This window comes from Talpa europaea (genome assembly GCF_964194135.1).
Source record: "Talpa europaea genome assembly, chromosome: 1".
NCBI lineage: Eukaryota > Metazoa > Chordata > Mammalia > Eulipotyphla > Talpidae > Talpa > Talpa europaea.
Window position 1 is genome coordinate 138,499,832 of NC_140073.1, and position 23,391 is coordinate 138,523,222.

At 34.4% G+C, this 23,391-nt stretch overlaps 1 protein-coding gene across 2 annotated transcripts in view; it reads right to left on the reverse strand.

The window, feature by feature from the left end:
* Positions 1 to 1,245: 1,245 nt before the first annotated feature.
* Positions 1,246 to 23,391, reverse strand: part of ERBB4 (erb-b2 receptor tyrosine kinase 4) — a gene marked incomplete at both ends in the record, with an annotated part of 956,569 nt that continues 934,423 nt past the window's right edge. Inside the window, 3 exons of one of the 2 annotated variants that reach the window (XM_084249632.1) lie at positions 1,246 to 1,691; positions 4,096 to 4,393; positions 5,171 to 5,218. In XM_084249632.1, coding sequence (XP_084105758.1) covers positions 1,246 to 1,691; positions 4,096 to 4,393; positions 5,171 to 5,218 — 792 coding nt within the window. The remainder of the gene's footprint in view (positions 1,692 to 4,095; positions 4,394 to 5,170; positions 5,219 to 23,391) is intronic. The other variant, XM_084249633.1, reaches the window with a different exon arrangement.

The following is a 23,391-nucleotide window of genomic DNA, read 5'->3' on the forward strand; positions in this document are numbered from 1 at the left end:
CTTCCAAAGTCCTAATTTGCTTCATTTGGCATTTCCACAGTCTTTCTTTATCTTAGCTCTTTTTTTTTAAATGTACTTATTAGTTATTTTGCTGGTTGCTTCCATATTGCTTCATTCAATATCCAAAATGGAGTTCAGAAAGAGAACAAAAAAAATTATAGCTTATGTGCAAACTACATTTCTGAGTATTTGCCAGGTAGACATACCCAATCCAGTGTGTTTTTTTCCAGTTCAATGGATTTCCCATTCAGGACCATCCCTGAAAGTGTCAGTAGTTTTCATGAACCACACAAAACTGTCTCTTAGCTTCCTTTCTACTTTTAACATTACCAACCACTTATCAAGTACTGTCATTCATGGAGAAGATGTTGATGAATGTAAAGGTATGGGATGGGTACATATTCAAGAGTGTAAAGCACAAAAGTTAGGGTTGATGTCATATTTGACTAATAACTTGGCCTCCCTTTCTAATTTTAAAGACTGCATATTTAAAATAGTGGCCATTTCAAAATATTAAAATATTTCTTTTTAAAGCTGTCAATTTATAGCAATACATAAGAAGCTTTGATGTAAAAATCTTTGCAATTAGAAATTAAAGCCAAAAATAGGGGAACATGTAATATAAAAGGACAGACCAAAGCAAAACAAAGTTCTCCAAACATAAGAGTTATAACTGATGGAGACTCAATATGAAAGCTAAGTTGGCCATTCTTATTTGTCAGGATAAAAACTGCTACAGATGAAACTGGACTCTCCATCTCAGTTGCCATCATATGTTAGCAAAAACGATTTTTTTGTTCTAATGGAAATTTTATTAGGATTTCCAGGGATGCTGAAAATACACGTCAGTGCCTACAGATAGGAACAGAGAGCACGTGTCTTTCAAGCATCTTCACTAAAAAAGAAGGAGAGAGAGAGAAATAAAAGAGAATAAATATTATAAATTGATATGACAGCAAGCAGTACTGCCTTATATTTGTCGAACCTTCTCTAGCTGTTCCAGCCTCCTGACCAACCCATGCAGAGAAATGAAGAAACAACATGGCTCCTCCTGTCTTTCTCTTTCAGTCCTTCCTTCTGGTGTTCACATTAGATAAACACATAACTATCATTGCATTTCTTTATCTTCCACTGGGAACTGTCAAAACTACTGGCCTTGGGAGGAGAAGGAAGACCACGAGAGAAAGAGAGGTGGCAGGGAAAATGGAACGGGCATGTCTTTCCACTTTAAAACCACTGCTAAGCTTACACCACAGTATTTCGGTGTCTGTAGGGTGGAGGAGGCAGCACAGTGCCTGGCTTCAGGGAGAACTCAGAGAGGTATTCAGGATTCTCTGCCACCATTGGCCGGATCCGTCCATTTTGTTTATAAAAATATTTTGTGCTGTACTCCTGCAGGTAGTCTGGGTGCTGAAGGGTGCTCCGAGGCGGCAGGCTGTGGTTCCAGTAGTCAGGGTTGTCGAATGCTTTCTTGGCCTTCTCTGGCACAGACAGTATGTTGTTCTTCAGGTACTCTGCATTTCCCAAGGCATTCGCAAAGGTGTTGAGGTACAGTGGCTCATTCACATACTCATCCTCTGCCTTGGGTGGGCCATTGGAAGCATTGTGATATTCGGGATTATCCAAAGCCTGAAGATCTCCATTTTTTCTCCGAGAAACAAAAGGGTTCTCCTCCACAGGGTTCAGGTATTCTGACAGAATACAAAAATATCAGGCTCAATATCCACTTTCTGGAAAATGCTCACCAGACCAAGGCTATACAGAATGGTTAACCTCTTTATCCAGAATGATAAAGCCATAGATTTGTCTTGATTTATTCTTAAAAAACTATTTTGTTAAACACTGCTGAAGAAGGAGCAAGTGAGCCAGACATATTAATGACAAAACAAGGTAGCAACAAGGCCAGGATCAGCATTTTTGTTCTCTTGATTATCCACCTTTCCTTCTAATTGTTTGTCTCTTCTACCTATGGGACAAGTTTTTTTTACATGTCTCTGATTTCTAAAAGTAAATAATTTTTGTTGAAAGGTAAGATAATTCATCAGGGTTATAGCATCTTTAAATATGGAGGAATTGGAAGTTTTTAAGAATTGTAGAAATCAACATGTGTATAGTTTAACTTTCTGCTAAGATTGAGTACATAAAGCCAAGGCTTTTAGTTTGTATGGTTAATAACTACAGAGGTAACAAGGATTTGATTGTAAATACTCCCTTGAAATCTTTTATACATAGGACACATCTAAAGAAAATAATAATAAACTAATAAAACAAATCTGTTATATAGTCAACATGTCTCCAAACTGACTTGCTTGACAATACATATGCTTAAAAATAAAGCATAATTATTACAACTATTTCCAATGAGTAATAATATTCACAAAATAGTGAACTACTAGTTTGATTCATATAATATTGTTTGTTATTTTGTAGGTTTAAACCAGTGCATATAGTGGCTATTTTGCTTGATTTAATCTAATAAATTCATACAGCGTAAATAATGCCAAAGAATTTTTAAAAGTGCTGCTAATTAATGCTGTTCTCTATAAGCTTAATTCCACCTCTATGTCTACAACACAGAATATATATGGACATGTAAACACATATATTGTCACCCTCTTCTTATCCTCTCTTTTAATATATTCACAAAAATGACATGCTAGCTGTTCTTATTTTACTGTTGGGGGAAAGAAAGGGCAAGATTGTTGGTTGAGATGTCATCATTCCAAAATAAACTATCTATTCTGATGTATATAGAGAAAAATCCCATCAATCCAGGGTTATTTCTCCTGGATACAAACATGGACATAGTTAAGCATTAAGTATCACATACAAGTTAAGATAGTAGTGACTATTGCAATATCATCTCTGTGAATTACAGTTCAATAATTTACAAAGCAATTGGTCATTACAACTCCGTGCAAATGAAGTGCAAGTCATATTTTGTCAACTTTATAGAAAGGGAATGAGATTAAATGATATATGAAGGACACAATGTTGGATTAGAACTCAGATATTCCTCTCTTATTGAATATATTAAAGGACATAATAGGCCACATACAGAGTCTTATAACATAATTTACTGTTGACACTTAAGACTCAGACATGCTCATTAGTTGTTATAGCAATCATCCATTGTCTCCTTTTTGATGCTGTTACAAAGAAAGTAAGAAGCTTTTTCAAAATTGAAATGTTATTTGATTTAAGTGTTTAACATTTTTACCATGTTAATCCTGTAAAGCTGAGCTTTGTAAAATCACACACCATGCATATTTCAAGATGTGATGATATATGTTTAAGTATACAGAGGGTCAGACACTAATTTTTCAAATGTGTTATGTAAGAAATCATAATTTCCTATAATAAAAATAGGATATTTAAGTGACACCATTTTAATGAATCAGTCAAATTTTTTTTGGTGCCATCAAAAGCTTTGGACACTTTCATAATCTCAACAATAAGTCCAATAAGGCAGTGGTTCTAAAATCTTGTGATACGCTGTTTCATTCAAATATTCCAATAAAGGGGCCTCCCTGGTGGCACAGGGGTTAAAGACAGTGCTATCAAGCTACCGCCAGCCACTGCAGCATGAGTTTGATTCCCGGCCAGCCAGGCAGAACCCACATGGCACAGATCTTTCCTGCCTCGCCCGTTGCTCCCCTCAGCAGTGTGTTTCAGTAGATCTGCCTGTTCTGCTCCCCACTCTGTCTCTGGTGAATCCTCTCACTCCATCCCCCAGCACCTCTGGCTTACACCCCAGTTCTAGTATGCATAAATGAATAAATCTTTAAAAAATACCACAAATATTCCAATAAAGATGCATTTAGAGTTTTCAATCTTAATCATGCATAAAGTCACTTGAGGGTCTTATTAAACTCTAGATCCTTACTTAGGTGGGCCCATGACTCTGATTTCCAATAGAGCCCCTAGGGAAGGGGATGCTGCTGAATCAGATAGCATACTACATTTAGCAGCAACCTAGGTCTTTTCTGAGCCATAAATGTCACGCAGTCCGGTGTTCTGGAAAGGTCCTCTACACACTTATGTTGATGGAAGTGATTTTGAAATGGCAATCAGTTTTGAATACTGTGTTTGTACCTTGTTTGGGTTTGTCTCGCATAGGGGTCATGTAACCTTCTTCATCCAGTTCACCTCTTGGACTCCGTTCTGGGGCAAATACTGTGGGGTCAGCGCTGTACCTCTGGGTGCTGCTATCCTCTTGGACATGGGGTGTGACCGATTTGCGGAGGGTGCCATTACAGCAGGAGTCATCAAAAATTTCAGCTGTAGCCCCCTGAGCCACTGGCGCTTCTGGGATGGTGCTGGTCGTGGCACGATAGGGCACCGGCACCCCTTGTTCTGCAGCAAACCCGCCATCTCGGTATACAAACTGGTTCTGTCAATAAGAGAGACAAATTTGAATAAAAGTTACTGTTAGGAAAAGCTGTAAAAAGTTGATGTTAATAACCAGAAGGGTATGGAAGTTGGTCTTTCAGTAAAAAGTCAGAAATACTGGTTTTTTCCCTAATGGCTAATATATTTGAATAGTAGATAGAATCACCTCAAATTCAATTTTTCTTTAAAAATCAATCATGGGAAAACAATTTGGAAATATACAGATTGTTTACTATCAACCTAATATATGATCTAATGAAAAAGTATTTCATGTTCCTTTCCCAAATTGCCTATTTTTAACACAAAGTTCAAAGTGATTTTCATGACAAATAAAATTAACATTATTTGTAGACAGTTAAGAGCAAAAGCAAAGTTGTGGCAATTTGAATGCTGATAGTTCCTTATTGCCTTCTACTCTGTGGCTACTGACTTTGAGTCTCCAGTACCCAACTAGAGGTTTATTATTGAGATTCTGTCATTTTAGCACACAACCTATAACCACGGAGAAGATAGCCTTCCTCACCCAGAAACATAATTTATGAGCCCAGGTACAACCTTCACATAAAAATTAAAAGCTGCTACTGATGCATGATATCTCAACTTTGGATTTTCAACTGAGATAAAATATCCACAAAGGCAGCTACACGGTCTACAGCTAATGCTTAGCTCACTGTTGGCAAAGGCAAAATGAGGAAATTATATGGAGACAAGAGAGAGGAAACATGGTAAGCAAAGATCAAAAATCCTAAAAGATGAAGGTTGATTGTGAAATACTTACTCCTGACATGGGGGTGTAGGCAGGAGGAGGGCTGTGTCCAATTTCACTCTAATAGGAAAGAAAAATGGAATGATGGATATAATAAGAGGTAACATGAATAAAAAAAAATAAAAGGAAAAGAAAAAGAAAAGTCACATGAGTCGTATGAACCAAAGGGGTAGACATGCACAACAGTGATGTTTGCTAATGGTAATATTTTATGCACTCAACTACAAATGAAGTTATTTATGTATTTAAGAATGTTTAATATTTTAATTCAATCCCCAAAAAGGAAACTTTAATGGAAAATTAATATAGTTGTTTAAAAATTAAGTTGACAGTGAATAGTCCTCTGACTAACCCTAGAAGCAAAGGGACATCTGTCAATGATTTCTATAGTTATAAGTGAAGAACATTTTCCTTTGCTACATGTCAAGTGATTGAAGTGACCACATACTACAGCATTAACTTTTCTCTCATTAGAAGAAACTTATCTAGAAGAAGATAGAAATAGATTTCAATTTGCCTGAATAAATTTTGCTATCAAGTTATATTTAATTTTTACCATTTCAGCAAAAGAGTCAACTTCTTAGTTTCTCTTTGTAAAAAGATTCATACTATTTTCTCTTTAGTGTGACTTGTGCAGTCAAAAAACAGCAGGAAATCTTGGAATATCAACTCTTTTCTTAGAAATGTGCTCTACATACATTATTTTTATCTATTTAGAGTCAGCTGTAGTCAGATTTCCATTGAAAACAAACAAATCTATATTCTTAGAGTTTTATACTCCAACCTATGGGCTAAGTGAAAATGGTGATAAAAATATGCAAAGATATTTACATTTCATATTTTAATTCTCGCTATAACTGAGTCACTTACATGATAATATAGGAACTACTTATCACTTTACTTCTCCAATAACATAACTAACAACATGCTAAAGACTATAATGAGGAAAGTTCATGATAAAATATGTACTGCATAGGAGGTGGTATTGTAAACAATAGAAAGATTGTTTTATGTATTGTTAGAAACAGTTTCAATTACAAGTGATGTAGTGAATCATGAAACATCTCAGACCCTCACTTTCCTACTTGGCTTCCTAACAAACATTTAATGAAGACTTTCAGTGAAGACAAAGATAATGTACAATTTAATTTTGTGAATTCTGTACTATTATAAATGTGCAGAGGTAACATAAAATTTAAACATTCATATCAGTTAAACCAGTTTCCTATGGTCAAGTATTCAAAATAACAAGCTACTCATCAGTCATTTTAAAATACTTACCTGTTTTCCACATTGCCTTCAATAAAAATATATTCTGCTATATTTTAGAAAGATATGAAATCAAATATATTTGTTCATAAAGGTTGAGAAAGGAATTTTCTATATAGTCTCGTGACATGTGAAATAGGGATGTTAAGAACAATATAATCACTGCCTGGTGAAACAAATCTTGATCTTACCCTATCACTAAACAGGATATTCAGCAAATATGGATTAAATCTCTGCAATGAAACCACAGGAACAGTGATAGATGCTGGAGATGCCATGATATACTAGGAGAGACATGGCTACTGGTCTTTTGCAATTTACACTGTACAATCCAACATTGTCTGAGATCACTAAAAGAAGAGGCAAGAGTGAAATGAAGTTGGAGTGAATTTATTTCAATACGGTGATTATATATTAAAAGGTATGGTACTTCAAAATATTAATCATTACTGGTACAAGAAGTCTTTCCCAAAGGTCAGATAGCCTTTTGTCAACATGACCACAGTAGACTTCTTTCAATAAGTGTCACTTGATATGGGGAAATAAAAGTCAACTGAAATACTGTGGGCATCAGGAAGTCTTATTACTTGTACTGAAAGAAAGCAGATTATTTTAAGTTAAGAGCAATAAAGACCTTAGAGATGGAGAGAGATATTTGTCCTTCATACCTTTTTCCTAATAAAAGAAACAATCAATCCTGCAACCCCTTTTTATATCCTAGCAGAATATGGCTTGGGGATATCATCCAATTGTACGTTTATCAATGAACAAGTCCTCCCTGAGAAATTTGTATTTTTTACTCTTAAAGTGAAAGAAGGTCACTCCCTCTTGTTTGTCATATGAAGTCTCTCCTTCTCCTCTCTCCTTAGTATCCCAGGTCCTTAAACACAGGATATATATCCTGGTTCTACCCCATTTTACTTTAGAATTTAAAACCATGTAAATTTTCCAAAGCTGTTATTAAATTCGAGCCTTTTTTCCTACTAATTTATCTGACGCTAACTTGTTTATTCTTCAGCCTCAGAAGAACCCAGATGGAATGGAGGAATATTCCTCTATACCCTGAAATTGATGTGCCTTTGACTTTTTAACTTGCAAGGGTTTCTGCACTGAGTAATGTTGTGCTACAATTACAGAATCCCAGCTCAGGAAATGGCATTGGAGCAGCACATTTTGCATTTTATAGAAATTAAGAGATAAATGATCAAACAAGTAACTCACAAGTCGTTCTTCATCAGGATATGGATTAATTATCTACATTCATTATCTGGGCTAGACTGTCTTCAATGGTAAAAGCGTTGTATTAAAAATAAGGAGAACTCTTAGAGTGAGTCTGTTCCCAGGCATGAAGTGAGGCTGTGCCATATTATAATGCACCCACTGTCCCTGCTTGGGCAAGTCTTTCAATAAGCAACTTGCCAACTTTCTCTGCCAGATAGCATCACAGTAATAGAAGCATTTTCAAGTTTTTCCTAGTTTTCAGCATTAAAATGGAAAAAAAAAATGCTAAGCAAAGCCCCTTTAGCATTCATTGTTTTTAGGGTTACTGGCTGCTTTTATGTTTCTGTTTTCATTTTTTTCCATTTGCTTTTTTTTCTGTTTTCCATGATAAAAAGCACCTCATTCATTTCCCCCTGGAAGGGCACTGCAGCTACAAGGGAACATCTGTGAGGCCAATTAGCTGGGCTGGAAATGTGATATAATTGTTGTTTAAATATATTTAAATTACATGTTAATCACTATGTCATAATTTATAGGCTTTGAAAATAACTTTTTGTACTTGAGAGCCAAGCCAGATTTTACTTGTTTTTGCTGTTTTTAGTTTGTAACAAGCTCTTCTCCTCCTCCTCCCCCTCTCCTACCACTTTCCAATTCCCTACATTCGAAGCGCTGAACTTTTAATATTGGAAAGAATGACAGCTGCAAGTAAATTGGTTGAGTAAAAATTAAGATCCCCACAGTCAGACTGAGCTGGAGTGACCTTAAAGTTCTAAGCAGAACAAAGCAGTGCTCTCAGTTAAAAGGCTTTTTTGGTTTTTTTCATTGTTAACACTTTTCTAATGTCCCTCAAAGCCCAGCTTTGTGGATCTTTAGGAAGCAGCACTAGGTGCATCTGTTCAGTTAGCTGGTGAGGGGATTTACCATCAGCAGGACTAAGATAGAAAGAGGTAGTTTGCGAACTAGCAGGTGAAATGGAGTTTGTTCCTGGTGGGGGATTTATAAAGGTGATGGAGAGTCAAGTTTAATTTTGGAGCCATATCACAGGACATAGCACGATTAACATGGACTCAACTGCCGAGGTTATAGTTTATAAAGAAGGCAAGAGTCAGTAAATATGTCAAATACAGTGTAAAATGCATTTTTACATTATCAGCTGAATGATGAATATCTGAATCTCTGTCCTATTACATGCACATTATTTGTTATACTTGTAGTGTCTGGTATCACTCCTCAGAGATTTCAAACCAGATGAGGCATTTCCTGTGATTTTTTTTTAAAGCTATACAAAACTATTTTCTTAGGAAACAAAATACAGGTTTAATGTCTAATTTATCTAAATTAAACGTACTTAACAAGACTGCTATTTTTTTATCTTTAGATAATTTTTATTCTTAATATTAACTATAGGATTAAAGTTTCTAACATCAAGAAACGCTCCATAAATACTTTCAACTAAAAGTAATGTTTAACTAAAATAGAAATATGTCAGAAAGGAAACAAGAATATGTCTCTCTAAGATGTTGTTAATCATCAGCAATAATTTGTTACCTACACACTTCCTTATACTACGTACTAAGGTTCTATTTTGCCTTCTATCCATCCTGGCACATATTTGCAACATTCTGATGGTCATTTTCATATTTTTTTAGGTCAGATAGGCACTCAGATAAAATATTTTTTTGCACCATATACAACTCCTGATGTGTGGTTGTACCTTTATCTATTTCTCACAACTGAATTCAGTAGACCAGTGCTTGAGACATCTAGATTTAGAATCTTTATTTTACAGAGAGCCATGAGAAGAAAACAAACAAAATATGTGTATCTCTTAAAATATAATAAGAACATTAGGAAGCTATTAAACTTAGGTCACTTGCACGTATACAAACACAACCCAAAGCACACATTGTCTATTTATGTTTGTGTTTATTGTTGCGGTCATCTATTTGGTTCGATTATGTGAATCTCTCCTCTTTTGAAGGAACTCTAAATTTTTATTCTAACCACATCAACAAAATAATAGTGAGATAATACATGAAATTCCTTCAAAATTCCTTCAAAACAAGTTATAATGTAATAAATATAATAAGTAATGAATAAAGGAATGAATAACATAGGCCCTATGAGTCGGCTAAAGGAATATTCTCTTGGGCTCTCATCTTTATCCACTTTTCACTAATCCTGAACTTTTAATATTTCTCCTATGTCTTACTCTGTTATCACTGAAAAAATATTTGAATACAGGGAAACTATGGATAGTATCAGTAAATAAGAATGATAGTTAATGAAGAATTTTTCAAATTATATAAACATAGTGCCTTTTAAAAACACAAATATCTCTTCTTACATTGGTTTTCCAAGTCAATTTAATTATATAGTCTATTCTGTGTCATAGAAGAATGTATGACTGCTATTAGAAACACTGAATAATAGGAAGGGAAACTAGCATGTACCAACCATATGCCACACCTTATTTTAGGTTTTACTTACAAAGTAATTATCTTACAAAGTAATTATCATTCCTATTATGAATCTCACTTTGCAGATGAGAAAACTGAGGAGCAGGGAAGTTAAAAGATCTTCCTATGTTACATAATCACTGGTAGCTCTTTGAATCTATTACCTTTCATTTGGATTTTTATTTAGCATTCTATTTTTTCATATCTTTGACTTCCCCCAACCTCTGTCCCTGTCTAGTGCCTCAACTCTTCTCTCAAATTAGTTCTCATGGTTTCTCTTTCTTATGAGAAACAATCTCAAAGAGGAATTAAAAACTCACTAGTTTTAGCTATAAAATACTGACACTTTACAGTAATCCCCCTCCCAGCTTATTGGCATTTTAATCAACTACAAGAACTTAACCTGAAAAGGAAACTATGGGGCCTCCCCGGTGGCGCAGCGGTTGAGCGCTGGGTTGCGAAGCTGCCCGCGGCCTCTGCGGCGCCGGTTCGATCCCCGGCTGCTCCCCAGCCACCGGCGGAGGATCCCACATGGTGCGCAGACCTCTCCTGCCACCCGCTGCTCCCCTCAGCAGTGTACTTCGGTCCTTCTGCCTGCTCTGCTCCCCACTCTGGCTCTGGTGAATTCTCTCACCCTCCCGCGCTTCTGACTGTACCCAGTGCATGTATAAACAAAACAAACAAACAAATATAATAAATAAATAAATAAAAAAGCATGCCTCTATAAAAAAAATAAAATAAAATAAAAAAAAAGAAAAGGAAACTATGAATAGAATGAGCTAAAAAGCTAATATTATATGTATATATATGAAATAAGAGAGATATGCTTCCTTAAATTCTTTTCTTATTGATCTAAAATCATTATACACACACACACACATAAATATACACATAGATTCAACACCCACACATACCCATTCACCTATCTCACTGAGAGAAAAGCCAACTTTGAAGTAGGAGTAGATAGTTTAAATAATTGGATTTCAAAGATTTTCTATGACAGCACTTTAGCTTATAGATTTATTGTTTCTAGTACAGGACTTCGTCAATAAATTCCTCTTCCTGACTAAGGATAAATAAGCTATTGTATTTCCAGGCAGCAATTCCTACATCCTTTCCAAATAACAGTAGAAAAAGACGATATTCTCCTTTCAAATATTCATGGCTCGATGAGTCAATAAAATGAAGCCGAAAATTCCTCACTTTACTACACCTTTTCTGCATTAAGTGTTGGCTCATATCACATGAAGGCAACATTATTAGCAGTCTAAAAAAGGACATAAAGATACCTGATTTTACATTTGTACCAACATTTCTTAGCTTCACTCAAATTCAAGATAAGCAATAAGAATTTTGTCACCTTTTGAGATTAGTAATCACATAGAACTGACAGCTCTTCATCCTGGTGCAATTTCTAAATGTTTTTTTGGTTTGATGCTTTCTGACAACTTTTTCATGCTATATTTCCTTTTATAAGCAAGTTGTGATATTTTAATTTTTTTCCTAATTATCACTTAGTTACTAGTTAACACATACAGCTAGAACTTTAAAGAAGAAAACTTGTAGGAGGTTACTTAGAGACTTCCCAGTAGCTCTTTTCAGCTACAGAGTATGTGGTGAGTTTCTCTAATTGTAATTTAACTTATCCTCAAAAAACTAATTCAATTGCATTGGTTTTGTTTGAGTCAAAATGAAACAATTTAACCTTGTCTATGTCCAATTTCCTCACTAGCCTAAGTGAATCTTAAAGTTGTTTCTCTCTGCTTGAGTACCTTGTTCTGTTTTAAAGCCAACATCATGAAGTTTATTTAATCAAGACTTCTTAGTACATGAACAATGTTATTGAGGTCAGGAAGCATTTGAAGACAAAATATCCATACATCTAGAATAAGTGGTCACATGAGGTCTTTCTATATCTAGGATTATATTCTTGAATGTTTTGCCAGAAAACCATGTAACTGTTAGCAAATTCCTTTATTTACCCTTCTATCCATATCTTGTGCCCACAGTTTACTTAACTCTAAAATGAATAATGGGGCTATAAAGCAGATGATAGGCAAGATCACTTCTAATTGTTAAACTATTTTCTTTTAAAATGAATATTCTGCCTGAAGCCCACACTTATTATTAAATATTGTAAAATGCAACTGGCATTAAAGCAAAGGCATCTTAAAACTTTTCTGGCATAAAGCTTTTCAAAGTGCATTAGTCACATTTTCTTCTTTCCTTTTTCTAAATGGAGTTCTTAGCCTATATTCAATACATGATTTTATGCTGTTGCAAAACAAGACCTCATTTAGATGGTGACTAGTAAAAATATAATTTTAAAATGAAATTTTGTAATTCAAGATTTTTTTACAGATGGGGACACTGATTCTCTAAGAGGTTAACATTTCAAATCACCCACCTAGTTAGTGAATTAGAAGCAGGATTCCCTAAGTCCCTGTCTAATGTATATTCCATTTACCTCACAGTCTCATGTTGGCATTTCATACTAGATAAAAAGTCAGTTTTAGAGGTACATTTTATCATATTCAGAAAAAAGAATTATTTCCTTACTGTAGCTAAAAGCATAAGCCTCAGTCATGATGAGCATTAATTTTCAGTTGAAAACATTGATATACTCTTAAAGTGAATGTAATGGAGTTTTGATTAAAAGTCAGATATTAATTTTTCTAGTCAAACAGGCTATAAGTTCATTAGACAAAATGAATACCCTAATAAAATTAAATACTCTATAGAAGAGCTATCTATACACAAAAATAAATGTTACTTTATTACAAAAGTTGTCTTCCATTGGAAAAGAGCCATGGTCAGTACACCATAAGGGAGATATCCTATACTCTCAAAATATTAACAAGGATATAAAACAATGGCACCTAGTTATTTTTTTTTGAAAAGTAAACAGTCTAGCTATAAATGCCAATTATTAAAAATTAATCTAGATCTGTATATGCATGCTTCTTGCTAGTTAATATAGCTTTACCTTCATAGTGTTTATCTATATCTACATAACTAGCTAGTGTATAGCAATTGTAGAAATAGTTTAAAAATTAAATAAACTATTGAGTAGGTTGAACTGAGAAAGGAAAAAAAAAAAAACTACATCAATTCAGCATTTGGATACTTCGTAATAGACAATGCTAATCCTTAGCCTGGAAATAATATGTACTTTTGTAGTGCTGGTGAAGAATTAATTGAGTCACAATTTTCAGCTTTGTGTATGTGGGTTCATGTGTATGTGTGTTCATATACACATTAAGAAATTTAATAGTTAAGACAAGGGTTCAACAAAGGTATATTGCATTCACTCAAACTCAGACATTTTCTTTTTACTGTCAGCTCATTTGTGGGAATGTTTTTGTTTTGCTTTTGCAATTTTTCACATGTGGATATTGTTTATTAGCACTGAATCTTGTTCATTAAAATACCATGTACAAGACTTTTACTTGGCAATGATTCTATGATTCCATCATGGTTATTTGAAGTTATTTTACTTACAAATAACAGAGCAATAGTGAAATAGTCTTCATTTTAACTTCATTAGCAATAATTCAAGTTTGGAAAACTTTATGATATTTTCAAAATAACAATGGCAGTATTTAGAGCAATCTATATGTGAGAATTAAAAAAAAAATATATGGGGAGTTGGAAAACAAATGGTATCAGAAAATTGCAAATTTTATTAATCTAATTTTGGCATGCAGATCTTATTCAGTGTCTTAAAGGAAGGAGCTGGCAAACAGTTTCATGTAAAACATAAGATAAGGCCTCCAGCATTCTTATCATTTCAGGATGGGCTGGCTGGAAATATCTGCAGCTATGCTAGTTTATGTAAGCTGTTTACCAGATAAAAGTGAATTTGTAACAACAGTTGATTTATCCAACTACTGTTCTTTAAGCTACCAGGTGGTACAGCTGTTGCTATAAGTGCAAAGCTTTCTAACAGTCCACCTGGAATTAGGACAGCTGGTTTGTGTGAGCTGATGTGAATAATGTACTATGGATACTTGGGTACAGCTACGGGCAGAGCAAACAGCACATGGCTGTCCCATCAGCCCAGAGCAAACACCAGTTACATTTCACAGAAACAGCCTGGTATTTACAACTGATCTGAGCCAGAATGAATATCAGATTGAAGGCAATACCCCAAGAGAAAAAAAGCTCCCCCCTCCATGAGCTACTTGTTGACCATAGTCAGAATAGTTTTTATTATTTTCAAAAGGCCCCCAATTTGATTTTCCTACATATGATAAAGAAGAAAGAAAAAGAAATCCTCCATCTATATTTGAGCCATTAGGAATTTCCTAAAATTAAAAAAAAAAAAATGACCAATACTTCTGAGTTCCCATTTTCACTGCCAAAGTTAATCTGCATTAGCCAAGATTGTGGTCATAAATTCCCTAAATTCTAAAATGGCTAACACTTGAATAAAACAGTGAAGGAGGCAAAAATTTAAGACACAAAATTAGAGACCCTAATTGAAATCTTCCATGGGTACCAAAGATCACCCAATCACACTGTATTTTTAGTTTAGGTAATAAAAATAGCAAGTGATTTTCCTTAAGGTCACATAACTAGATACTAACAAGTAAAAAACTTATTAATAGGACTAACTAGAAAAAAAAATTTTCATGGTTTACTACGGGGAGATAAATTCTGCTGAGTATCCTTCATCATACAAAGTGTAACATTTTAGTCAAGAACAGATTGCATATACTACATCAGCCCTAAGTCCCTACTGCCTAGTAAAGTCATCACTCTTCTAAGGTACAGTGCTTCTTACCAACCACAGCCTCATACAGCTCTAGTTTACAGTTCTTTTGATGGCATCATTTCTCCTCATGCTTGATTTAATCTTGTGTTATATTCTTCATCATGTATACATACAAAATCTACTGCTGGAGTTTCCACAATGTTGAAATTGTCTAATCCTGCATTTCTCAGAACATATCCCTGGCATGAAGTGACGCAAGACTGCATGTTTGCAAGAGTCAGGGGCAATCCAGTGAAACTCTAAAGCAGGGTTTCCTCACCATGGCTCATTTCTCAACTTTAGGCCCTTGATTCTTAATTCCTCCCTAACCAATTTATTTCATATTTCTATTGATTGTCCTCCCACCAAATGTGTACCTTTTTGAGTCAATAACTGGCACTTCAAAGCATCCGCTCTTCCTAAACTCTTAGCCTTTCCTCAAGGACTTGGCTCTAGGTAGGCAGGGAATCCATTTAACCTGACCAATTTGGGGAATTTTCTCAAATTGGGGTTTGTAGATCACAATGGCCCTGCCTCAGGTAACACTGAACTACTAAATACAAATTCACAAAATATAATCAACTGCTGGCCTTCTACCAGAACATTCCATGGCACTTCAAATGTCACAGTCCCCTAATTTGAAATGAATGTCTTCTTTTATTAGACCAAATCTAATTCTCTTATCTTTGGCTTTGTGAATTGTATCAACAACTTAGCTATTTGTGCAAGTCAAATATGTTAGTGTCTTCTTAACTTCTTTGTCTCAGTCTTCATTTCTAAGCATCCAAGATCGACCTATTCAAATGTCTTATTATTTCAAGAACCCAGCCATCCTTACTCTCTATTTTAGTATGGTTAAGGTGGCATCTAACTTACTAATCTAACTGGTATACTTTGAGAGTAAAAGAAACTGTTATTAATAATCATCAAGATGATTGAGATAAACTAGGATCCATAAGGGAAAACTGGGACAGGTGATGAAATTAATCATTTTTCTCTTTTTAGTTTTAAAATCTTTTATTTATTCATTCACTTTCTTCCAATAACTATTTTAAAAATATTTTTCTTGGGTTAATATTGGCTTATATATTTGTTCCGTTATGGAAGTTTAGGATCCCCTCTTGATTGGAATAACATACTTTTCTGATTGATCTTAGACTTTCCTTCCCATTAATTCATAATTCATTCCCCTGATCAAAGACTTTTGGTAGCTCTGGTCTTTGCTAATTCTCAGGTATCATCTCCCTGCTTTTCTTATAAGCCTCCAGTCCAAAACACTACCAGCTGTTACTATGGTCCATTACTTCTCTTATCTGCAGGTCCTGGCCTAAGCTGTTATTTATTCAATGCCCTTTCTAGGTTCTTTGCCTTGAAGACATGTTAATCCCATAGAAAATTACCATTGCCCTGATTATATTGAATTATTGATTCAAAAATATTTGTTAAGAATATATTATTGCCTCATATAAATAATTTATCAATTGTATTCTAATTATTTGTTTACTTGATTAATATGTCTTCCTTAGATTTCTTCCCCTTCCTATTTAGAAGAGGACTTGCCTTTAATTTACTCTAATATACTGATTCCTAGTACAGGTCAGGGCTGTGGGCATGGTGAATATTAAGCAAGGGTATACTGAATCAAAGAATGGAGAGATAAAAATAAATATTAAATCCAAAGAATGAGTCTATTGTGGAGAATCTCAGGAACTCTAGCAGATTGGATAAATTTTTAAAGAATATAGGACTTTAGTATTCCTCAAATTATATATTATAAGTATTTTACTCAGCAGGTACTCAGGAGTACCTGAAAAGAAATTAGACGTGTATACAATTATATGAATATCAATCTTATATTGTGAAATCAAGTCTTTTGGTTAATTAATTACAATTTCTGGAGGCATTCTTAAGAATCTTAATTCTAATGGCAAAAAAATGCATTCTAACAAATAGTAAGTGGTTCCACATGCAAAAGACATTTGACATCTAGTAATGAAAACTTCAGGATTCTAGCACCAGGGTGACAATATTCCCGTGAGAAGTCTACATATTACCTAATGTTTTGGAGGTTGAGGAAACTCAGGCATCAGCTTTATGCCTGAAGAATATAAATTGTTAACTAAGAACAACAGGAATGGCAGACTTTGAGGATAAATTGCCTATGGATAGATGTAAAATGTAGTTTTAACTGAGCAAAGGCAAATCTGGGCCTCCCCAATTGCGCAGTGGGTTGAGCGCAGTGCTATGAAGCTGTCCACAGCCTCTACAGCACGGGTTCGATTCCCAGCCAGCCAGGGAGATACCCACATGGCATAGCAGACCTCTCTTGTCTCGCCCACTGCTCTCCTTGGCAGTGTTTTCGGTCCTTCTGCCTGTTCTGTTCCCCGCTCTGTCTCTAGTGAATTGTCTCACCCTCCCGTACCTCTGGGGCTGTACCCCTGTTCTTGTATAAATAAAAATAAATCTTAAAAAAAAAGATCAAAGACAAAACTCTACAAGTATCATTGATAAATGGTACATACTCCATATTTCCACACTGCTGTCTATAATATAGACAGATAAGGGAGGAGTCATTCAAATTTTTTCAAAAAGCATTTTTAGAGCATTCATAACTGAAGAAGTCAAAGTTATAAGGAAAGGAAATTCTAAATCAAAATTATAAAGGCTGTGTCTCTGTGGTGGGAAGAAGCTGTAGGGGTGAGTGCTTGATAGAAGAGCACTGCCCCCAGTAGCTTGGCCACCCGAGTTAAGTTTTCCTGGAAGCTTAATGTCTGTTCAGCCTACTTTGTGAATTTTATAATTTCACGTTAAGTATTTTGAGAAAAATATGCGTTATCTAAATGTACAACATGATATTTTTCCTAGTAAATTGAATACAGCTGAATTCTGAGCTGTTCAAGTAGTACTCAACAAAACCAGACTAACACTGCAACCAATAAGCAGAGTTTCTTGTACATCAGAATAAAGGTACCAGTACAGTTACATATCTATTTATCATTTTGATGATAGTAGTTTATACATTTGGTATCACATATTTTATTTGAAATAACAGTCAGAAATGATTAGTGTTATTGATGTAAGTAAAGTAATGGGAAATAATTTACATGTTCCATTTAAATGTATATTGATTAACATGTCTTCTAAAGTCATTGAAAAACATTCCCTTGAAAATTAAAAATAACGATACGCTTTTTTTCTTAGTGTAGCAGTAAATCAAAGCAAAACCCTTAGTATTCTTTCACCACTTAGTCATGAAAGGTGCATATTAAATGTTCCATGATAATTTTTTTAACCAACTAAAATAAAATAACTGAATGACCTAACAGTAGAGATTATGATAAACTGAAATAAAATCTTCATTACTTTTGTTTTCTTTAGATGATAAGGGTGAGAAAGTCAATGAAACATAAGCATTAAAAATTCACATCTCTGTAGAGTATGCATTGGCCTTGATTTTCCTGACTCAATTCTAGTGAACACTTGAATGTATCTAGACACGACTCCTAATAATATATGTCTCAGAATTCTTGTTAAGGCATTATCAATAGGCCAAGGAGAAGTTCTCCATGATGAACAAATTGCATACATTGACCTTTTTATTCCTGGTAGTTGCCAATCTTTTCAAGGAAAGTGGAACATTCTGAGAGGCACATGGTAATACAGGAATGTCTGATCTTTCCTATAGAATTTGGTGGAGAGAGAATTCCAATGTGTTACCTCTTTAATAAGTTAAGATTTGAAGCATTTCATAGATTTTAAAAGCAAACTAAACAGCTGTGAGACATATTTGGAAAGAAAGTAGCTTATTTACAGGAAAGTGCTTTGATTTGCAACATGAAATAATTTGATTAATGACTTAGAGTTGGGAAAAAATAAAATAGATTAGACTTTCCCACATATTATATGCCTCAGGGTTTCTTCCAATGGCTACTAAACAAATAAACAAAAAATTACTAGACAGATAAGGACAGTCCCTAGTATATATCCCAGATCACTTTATTCTTTATTACATACTAGCACAATTATTATTTATAATTTGAAAGGAAGATATTAGGCCAAAATGTAGCTATGTTCTCTCAAAAGAAAATATTAGTTGTTTGATCTTATGAACATAATCACAAAAGAGGTTATGGTTGTCTTTCTTGCCATAAGTCTTAAGTGTCTGGCACTTGAGGCTCTCTTAGGAACCTTTACTGATTTTATTATTTATAAATATATCCAAGAGTCTTATAAACTCTTTCTAATTTATCTAGGTCAACTTTTAAAATAGCAAGCTCCATAAATATGTAACTTCCAGTTATAGTCTTGCCTCTCTTATTTGACCTAAATTTACTTATCTAAAAATTATATAGTAGCTTAGAATTTGTCAAAGACAATAAATGGAAAGAGGACATTTTTATCACACCTGGGACTGATCTTTTAAATTCATACTGAAAGGTAGGTAATTAAAAGCTCAGGTGACAATAGTTACAAGCAATATTAACACACTGATAAGTAGAATTTTTATCTAGTCTGATGCCATACAAAAGCAAGCTTTTGTATACCAAGTGTGCAGGAATAGAAGAAATTTCCAGCAAAACTTTACACAAGCCCACGCTGTCAGTAATTTGCTTTGAAATGCCTTCATTCTCTACTGCTTGGAAATTCTGGTCAAAAGAAGAGCAAAATCAATTAGAAGCTCATTTTAAGCATATGGTCAGGTGAACAATCTAAAATGTTAATCAACCCCCAAATTATTTTTTTTAATGCCAGAATACCCCTACAGAAGGGAAGGTGAAAGCATAGCTAAGAAAAAAAAAAAGGTTCCTCATTATTATATTAAGTCTCTGGGGCCACCCCATTCCATCTTGAGTTTCTAAATACCAGGATCTCCAAAAGGAACAAATTCATTCAGCTAGACATTACATCTGCTTTTCTCATTCTGTCTATGCAGAGTGGATTTATCCTGAAGCAATAAAGGATAAGGCTTCTTTCAGTTCCTTCAATTACATATTCCCTTCTAAGAACTGGGAATGATTCTAACTCATAAAGACACGAATGGCAAAGTAACTTGTAAATTCTGAATTAGTAAGGAATTACTTTGTATTATTTATTTCTTTAAAAAATGCCAGCTTTCAAATCTTAATATATCAGATCATTTTTTTCCTCCTTGTTGCTACTAAACAATCATGCATTCAAGAGGAATGGTGCCTCTAAAAAGTCATGTTTTATACCTTTGCTGAATTTAGATTTACTGGCACCTCATCAGTTTTTGTTCATATACCTTACCACGGCATTTTCCTAAATGATTGACAGTCTTTTTAAGTTTCCCATCACTTCTCTGTTCTCCTTCTCTGACAACAAACTTGCACTCTCTATAATAGAAAGAATAAAATCTAAGCATCTCAGGGTATACTTCTTTCTATTATGAGAAAGAAAACAAACATGTTATAACTGAACTAAAATATTTCTTGAGACACAGCTGATTATAAAAAATTACAAAAAAGAAAAAAAAGGAAAGAAAGAAAACTTGGTGATATGTTTAGGGTCTATGGTGAAACCATAAAATGAGTGGCAAAGCTCTAGATTAGAGGGAAATTATACTACAGAACAGAGAAAGAAAATTTTGTGGTCTGAGAAAAATCTGAAGAAATAGAGCTGAGAAAGGTTAGGAATGGAGAAAAGAATCAAGTAGAAGACTATGCTCCCTATGATGTGACCCTTCAGTCTTGTCTACCAGTTATATCTTCAATCAAGTCTACCTAACTCACACAGTTTGGTGTTAATTATTTTTGTTGCATGTAAATGACAGAATGGACTGAGTTTTGGAAATGAAAGAAGAATGAAGTGTGGGAGAGAAGTACATGAGAAAATTAAGACTTAAAAAGAGAGAAGTAATAACAGGTATTTAGTTGTTACTGTTTGAAGTGCTTCATTTGTATTATTTCACTCAACTTTCATACATACCAGTGGTAGATATTATTTTTATTCTCATTTTAGAGAAGAGGAAACACAGTTTAAGAAAGCAGTCCAGTTTACACAGTATATATGGAGGTGTGGATTTCAGTACAGTCAGTGCTGACATATGGCCAGCTTACCAAATTACCTCAGTAATCACTTTCCCCTACACACCCTCCATAAGTTAAAAGAAAAAAAATGGAGCTATATCGACTGCTATCATTCTGTAAAATTTTAGGTTGCATAAAATTTTACCTAGTGCTCAGGGGACAAATATGGTTAAAGACAGATTGGTTAAAATCTCACTCTTAAATTTGCTTCTGCCACGGATCACTTCCTTGTGCTTAAACTTTTCTTTCAAATGTCTTGAAACTTATATTCCCCTAAGTTGTCTTGGACTCTTCTTCACTTACTCTCCCATTTTGTATTATTTCCTATTTCGATGATTTGGCTAACTCACTGCCCTCACTCATTCTAGAAAACTTCCTCTGACCCATCTTTTTCTCTAAGCTCATATTTTTGTCTTTCTTCCCTTCACCTGGGGGAATTTTTCAAAGTCATTCTTCCTGCCTTTACTCCTTTATCAATTGTATTCTGTTCTCTAGTAGTTGCATTCTACTGAAAGTGCTCTCAAAAAAATGCAAATATGTGATTAATCAATAATAATAATGGTTTCCAAATCAAGACTCAAATTTACTTGAGCTCTAGAGACACATTTTTGAGTATCTATTGACAATATGTTTATATTTGAAAATATTAATTATATTTCTTTATTCTATATCATTGATTTTCATACACTAATAATAATGCTAATGTTCTCAATCTCCTAATTAGAAAGCAAGGTGCTACCTTGGCATTTCTCTCCATCTCACTCTGCAATATCTAACTGGTAACCAAATCGTGTTGATTCTAGCTCAAAATGTTCACTTATAACAAACTTCACATAGTGTCTCCTTTGCCTCAGGAGATAATCAGTCTCTGTTTTAGTTCACATCTTAAAACTGCCAGAATTTTTTCACTAGAAGCAAATCTGACCTTGTCATCTCCCTGCCTAAAGGAAACATTTTTTTTTCCATATAACCTTTTATCCGTTCTTTGATTCTATTATAACACCTTTTTTTTTTAACTGCATTTTTTTTTTTTTTCTAGACTAGTTTCCTACCTGTAACAATTTCTTGAAAGCAGGATTGGATGTGCCCCTAGTGGGCAAATAGAAGGTTACATACAGACCAGATAACCTTAATAAATGTTTTATCAATGGATAAATGATTACATAAATAGGTGTTTTTTGCTACTTAACTGAAATAACCTATTATTTGACAGAAGTAAAAATTTCTGAATCTAGAATAGTGGATAAACAGCTACTAATTTTCAGGTGCCCCTTAAAATCAAATTTAAATTTGATGAAGAATTTGATGATAATTTTAAAAAAGTAATTTTTTTTCACTAATGTAGTGATTTTATTTTAATATGCTGAGTACTGACTAAATAATACTGAAATATCAGAAGCAGAGAGAGAGAGAGATCATGTGTCATTGTGGTAAAAAGTACCGCCTCTATGGACACTAAACCCAGGCTACCTGCTTTGGTCATTTAGAAGCTGTGCCTCAGTTTCCTTATATACAAATATAAATTAGAGTAAACACCTCATAAGGTTTTTTTTTTTTAAAGATTTATTTTTATATATTTATGCATACAAGAACTGAGGTGTAGGCCAGAGATGTGGGGGTGAAAGGATTCACAGGACAGAGTGGGGAACACAATATGTGGATCTACTGAAATAAACTGCTGATGGGAGCAGCGGGTGAGACAGGAGAGGTCTGCTGTGCCACATGGGTTTACTCCCTGGCCAGGGATTGAACTCATACTGCAGTGGCTGGCGATAGCTTGATAGTGCTGAGATTTTAACCCTTGCACCACCACGGAGGTCCTCATCAGGATTTAATGAGATTAAATGAATTAAATATTAGACACTTAACATGCTATGACACATAACAGGCATCACATTATTGTTTATTCTCTAGTTGTTGCTTTTAGTCATTTCAAACCAGGAATGTCCAATAGCCTTTTTCTCTAACACAAAACTACAGAACCTGGCCCTAAATAAAAAAAGATGATAACAGGCTCCAAAAGAATCTGAATTATGTATATATCAACATTTTCAAATATGCTAAGAACTTCAATCATTTTTCCCAGGAAGAGAAAAATAACTAAATATGGGGGTTATTCAACAATGTCTATGGTTATGTTAGAAAAAGTAAACCAAGTTGACTTTGAATAAAACTCCCAATTATTCTCCCTCTCTGATTTATTGTTTTCCTTTCATCACAATAGAACATATTGCAGCAAGAGATATAGTCATAGTATTTGGAGTTTTTCCCACAGCGCGTTTAGCCATCTTTCAATTCACCTTTTGCTCAAATATAATGAGAGTCTGGTCCACAAGTGATTCATTTACAGTGTCTAAGCAAAAAACGACAAAGCATAAATTAGTCTCTTTTTAGGACAAGTCACAATGCTAAACTGAAAAAGGGAACTTTTCATTTGGGCAGGTGAGTGAGGAAAGGGACCGAAACACGACAGGTTTTTGA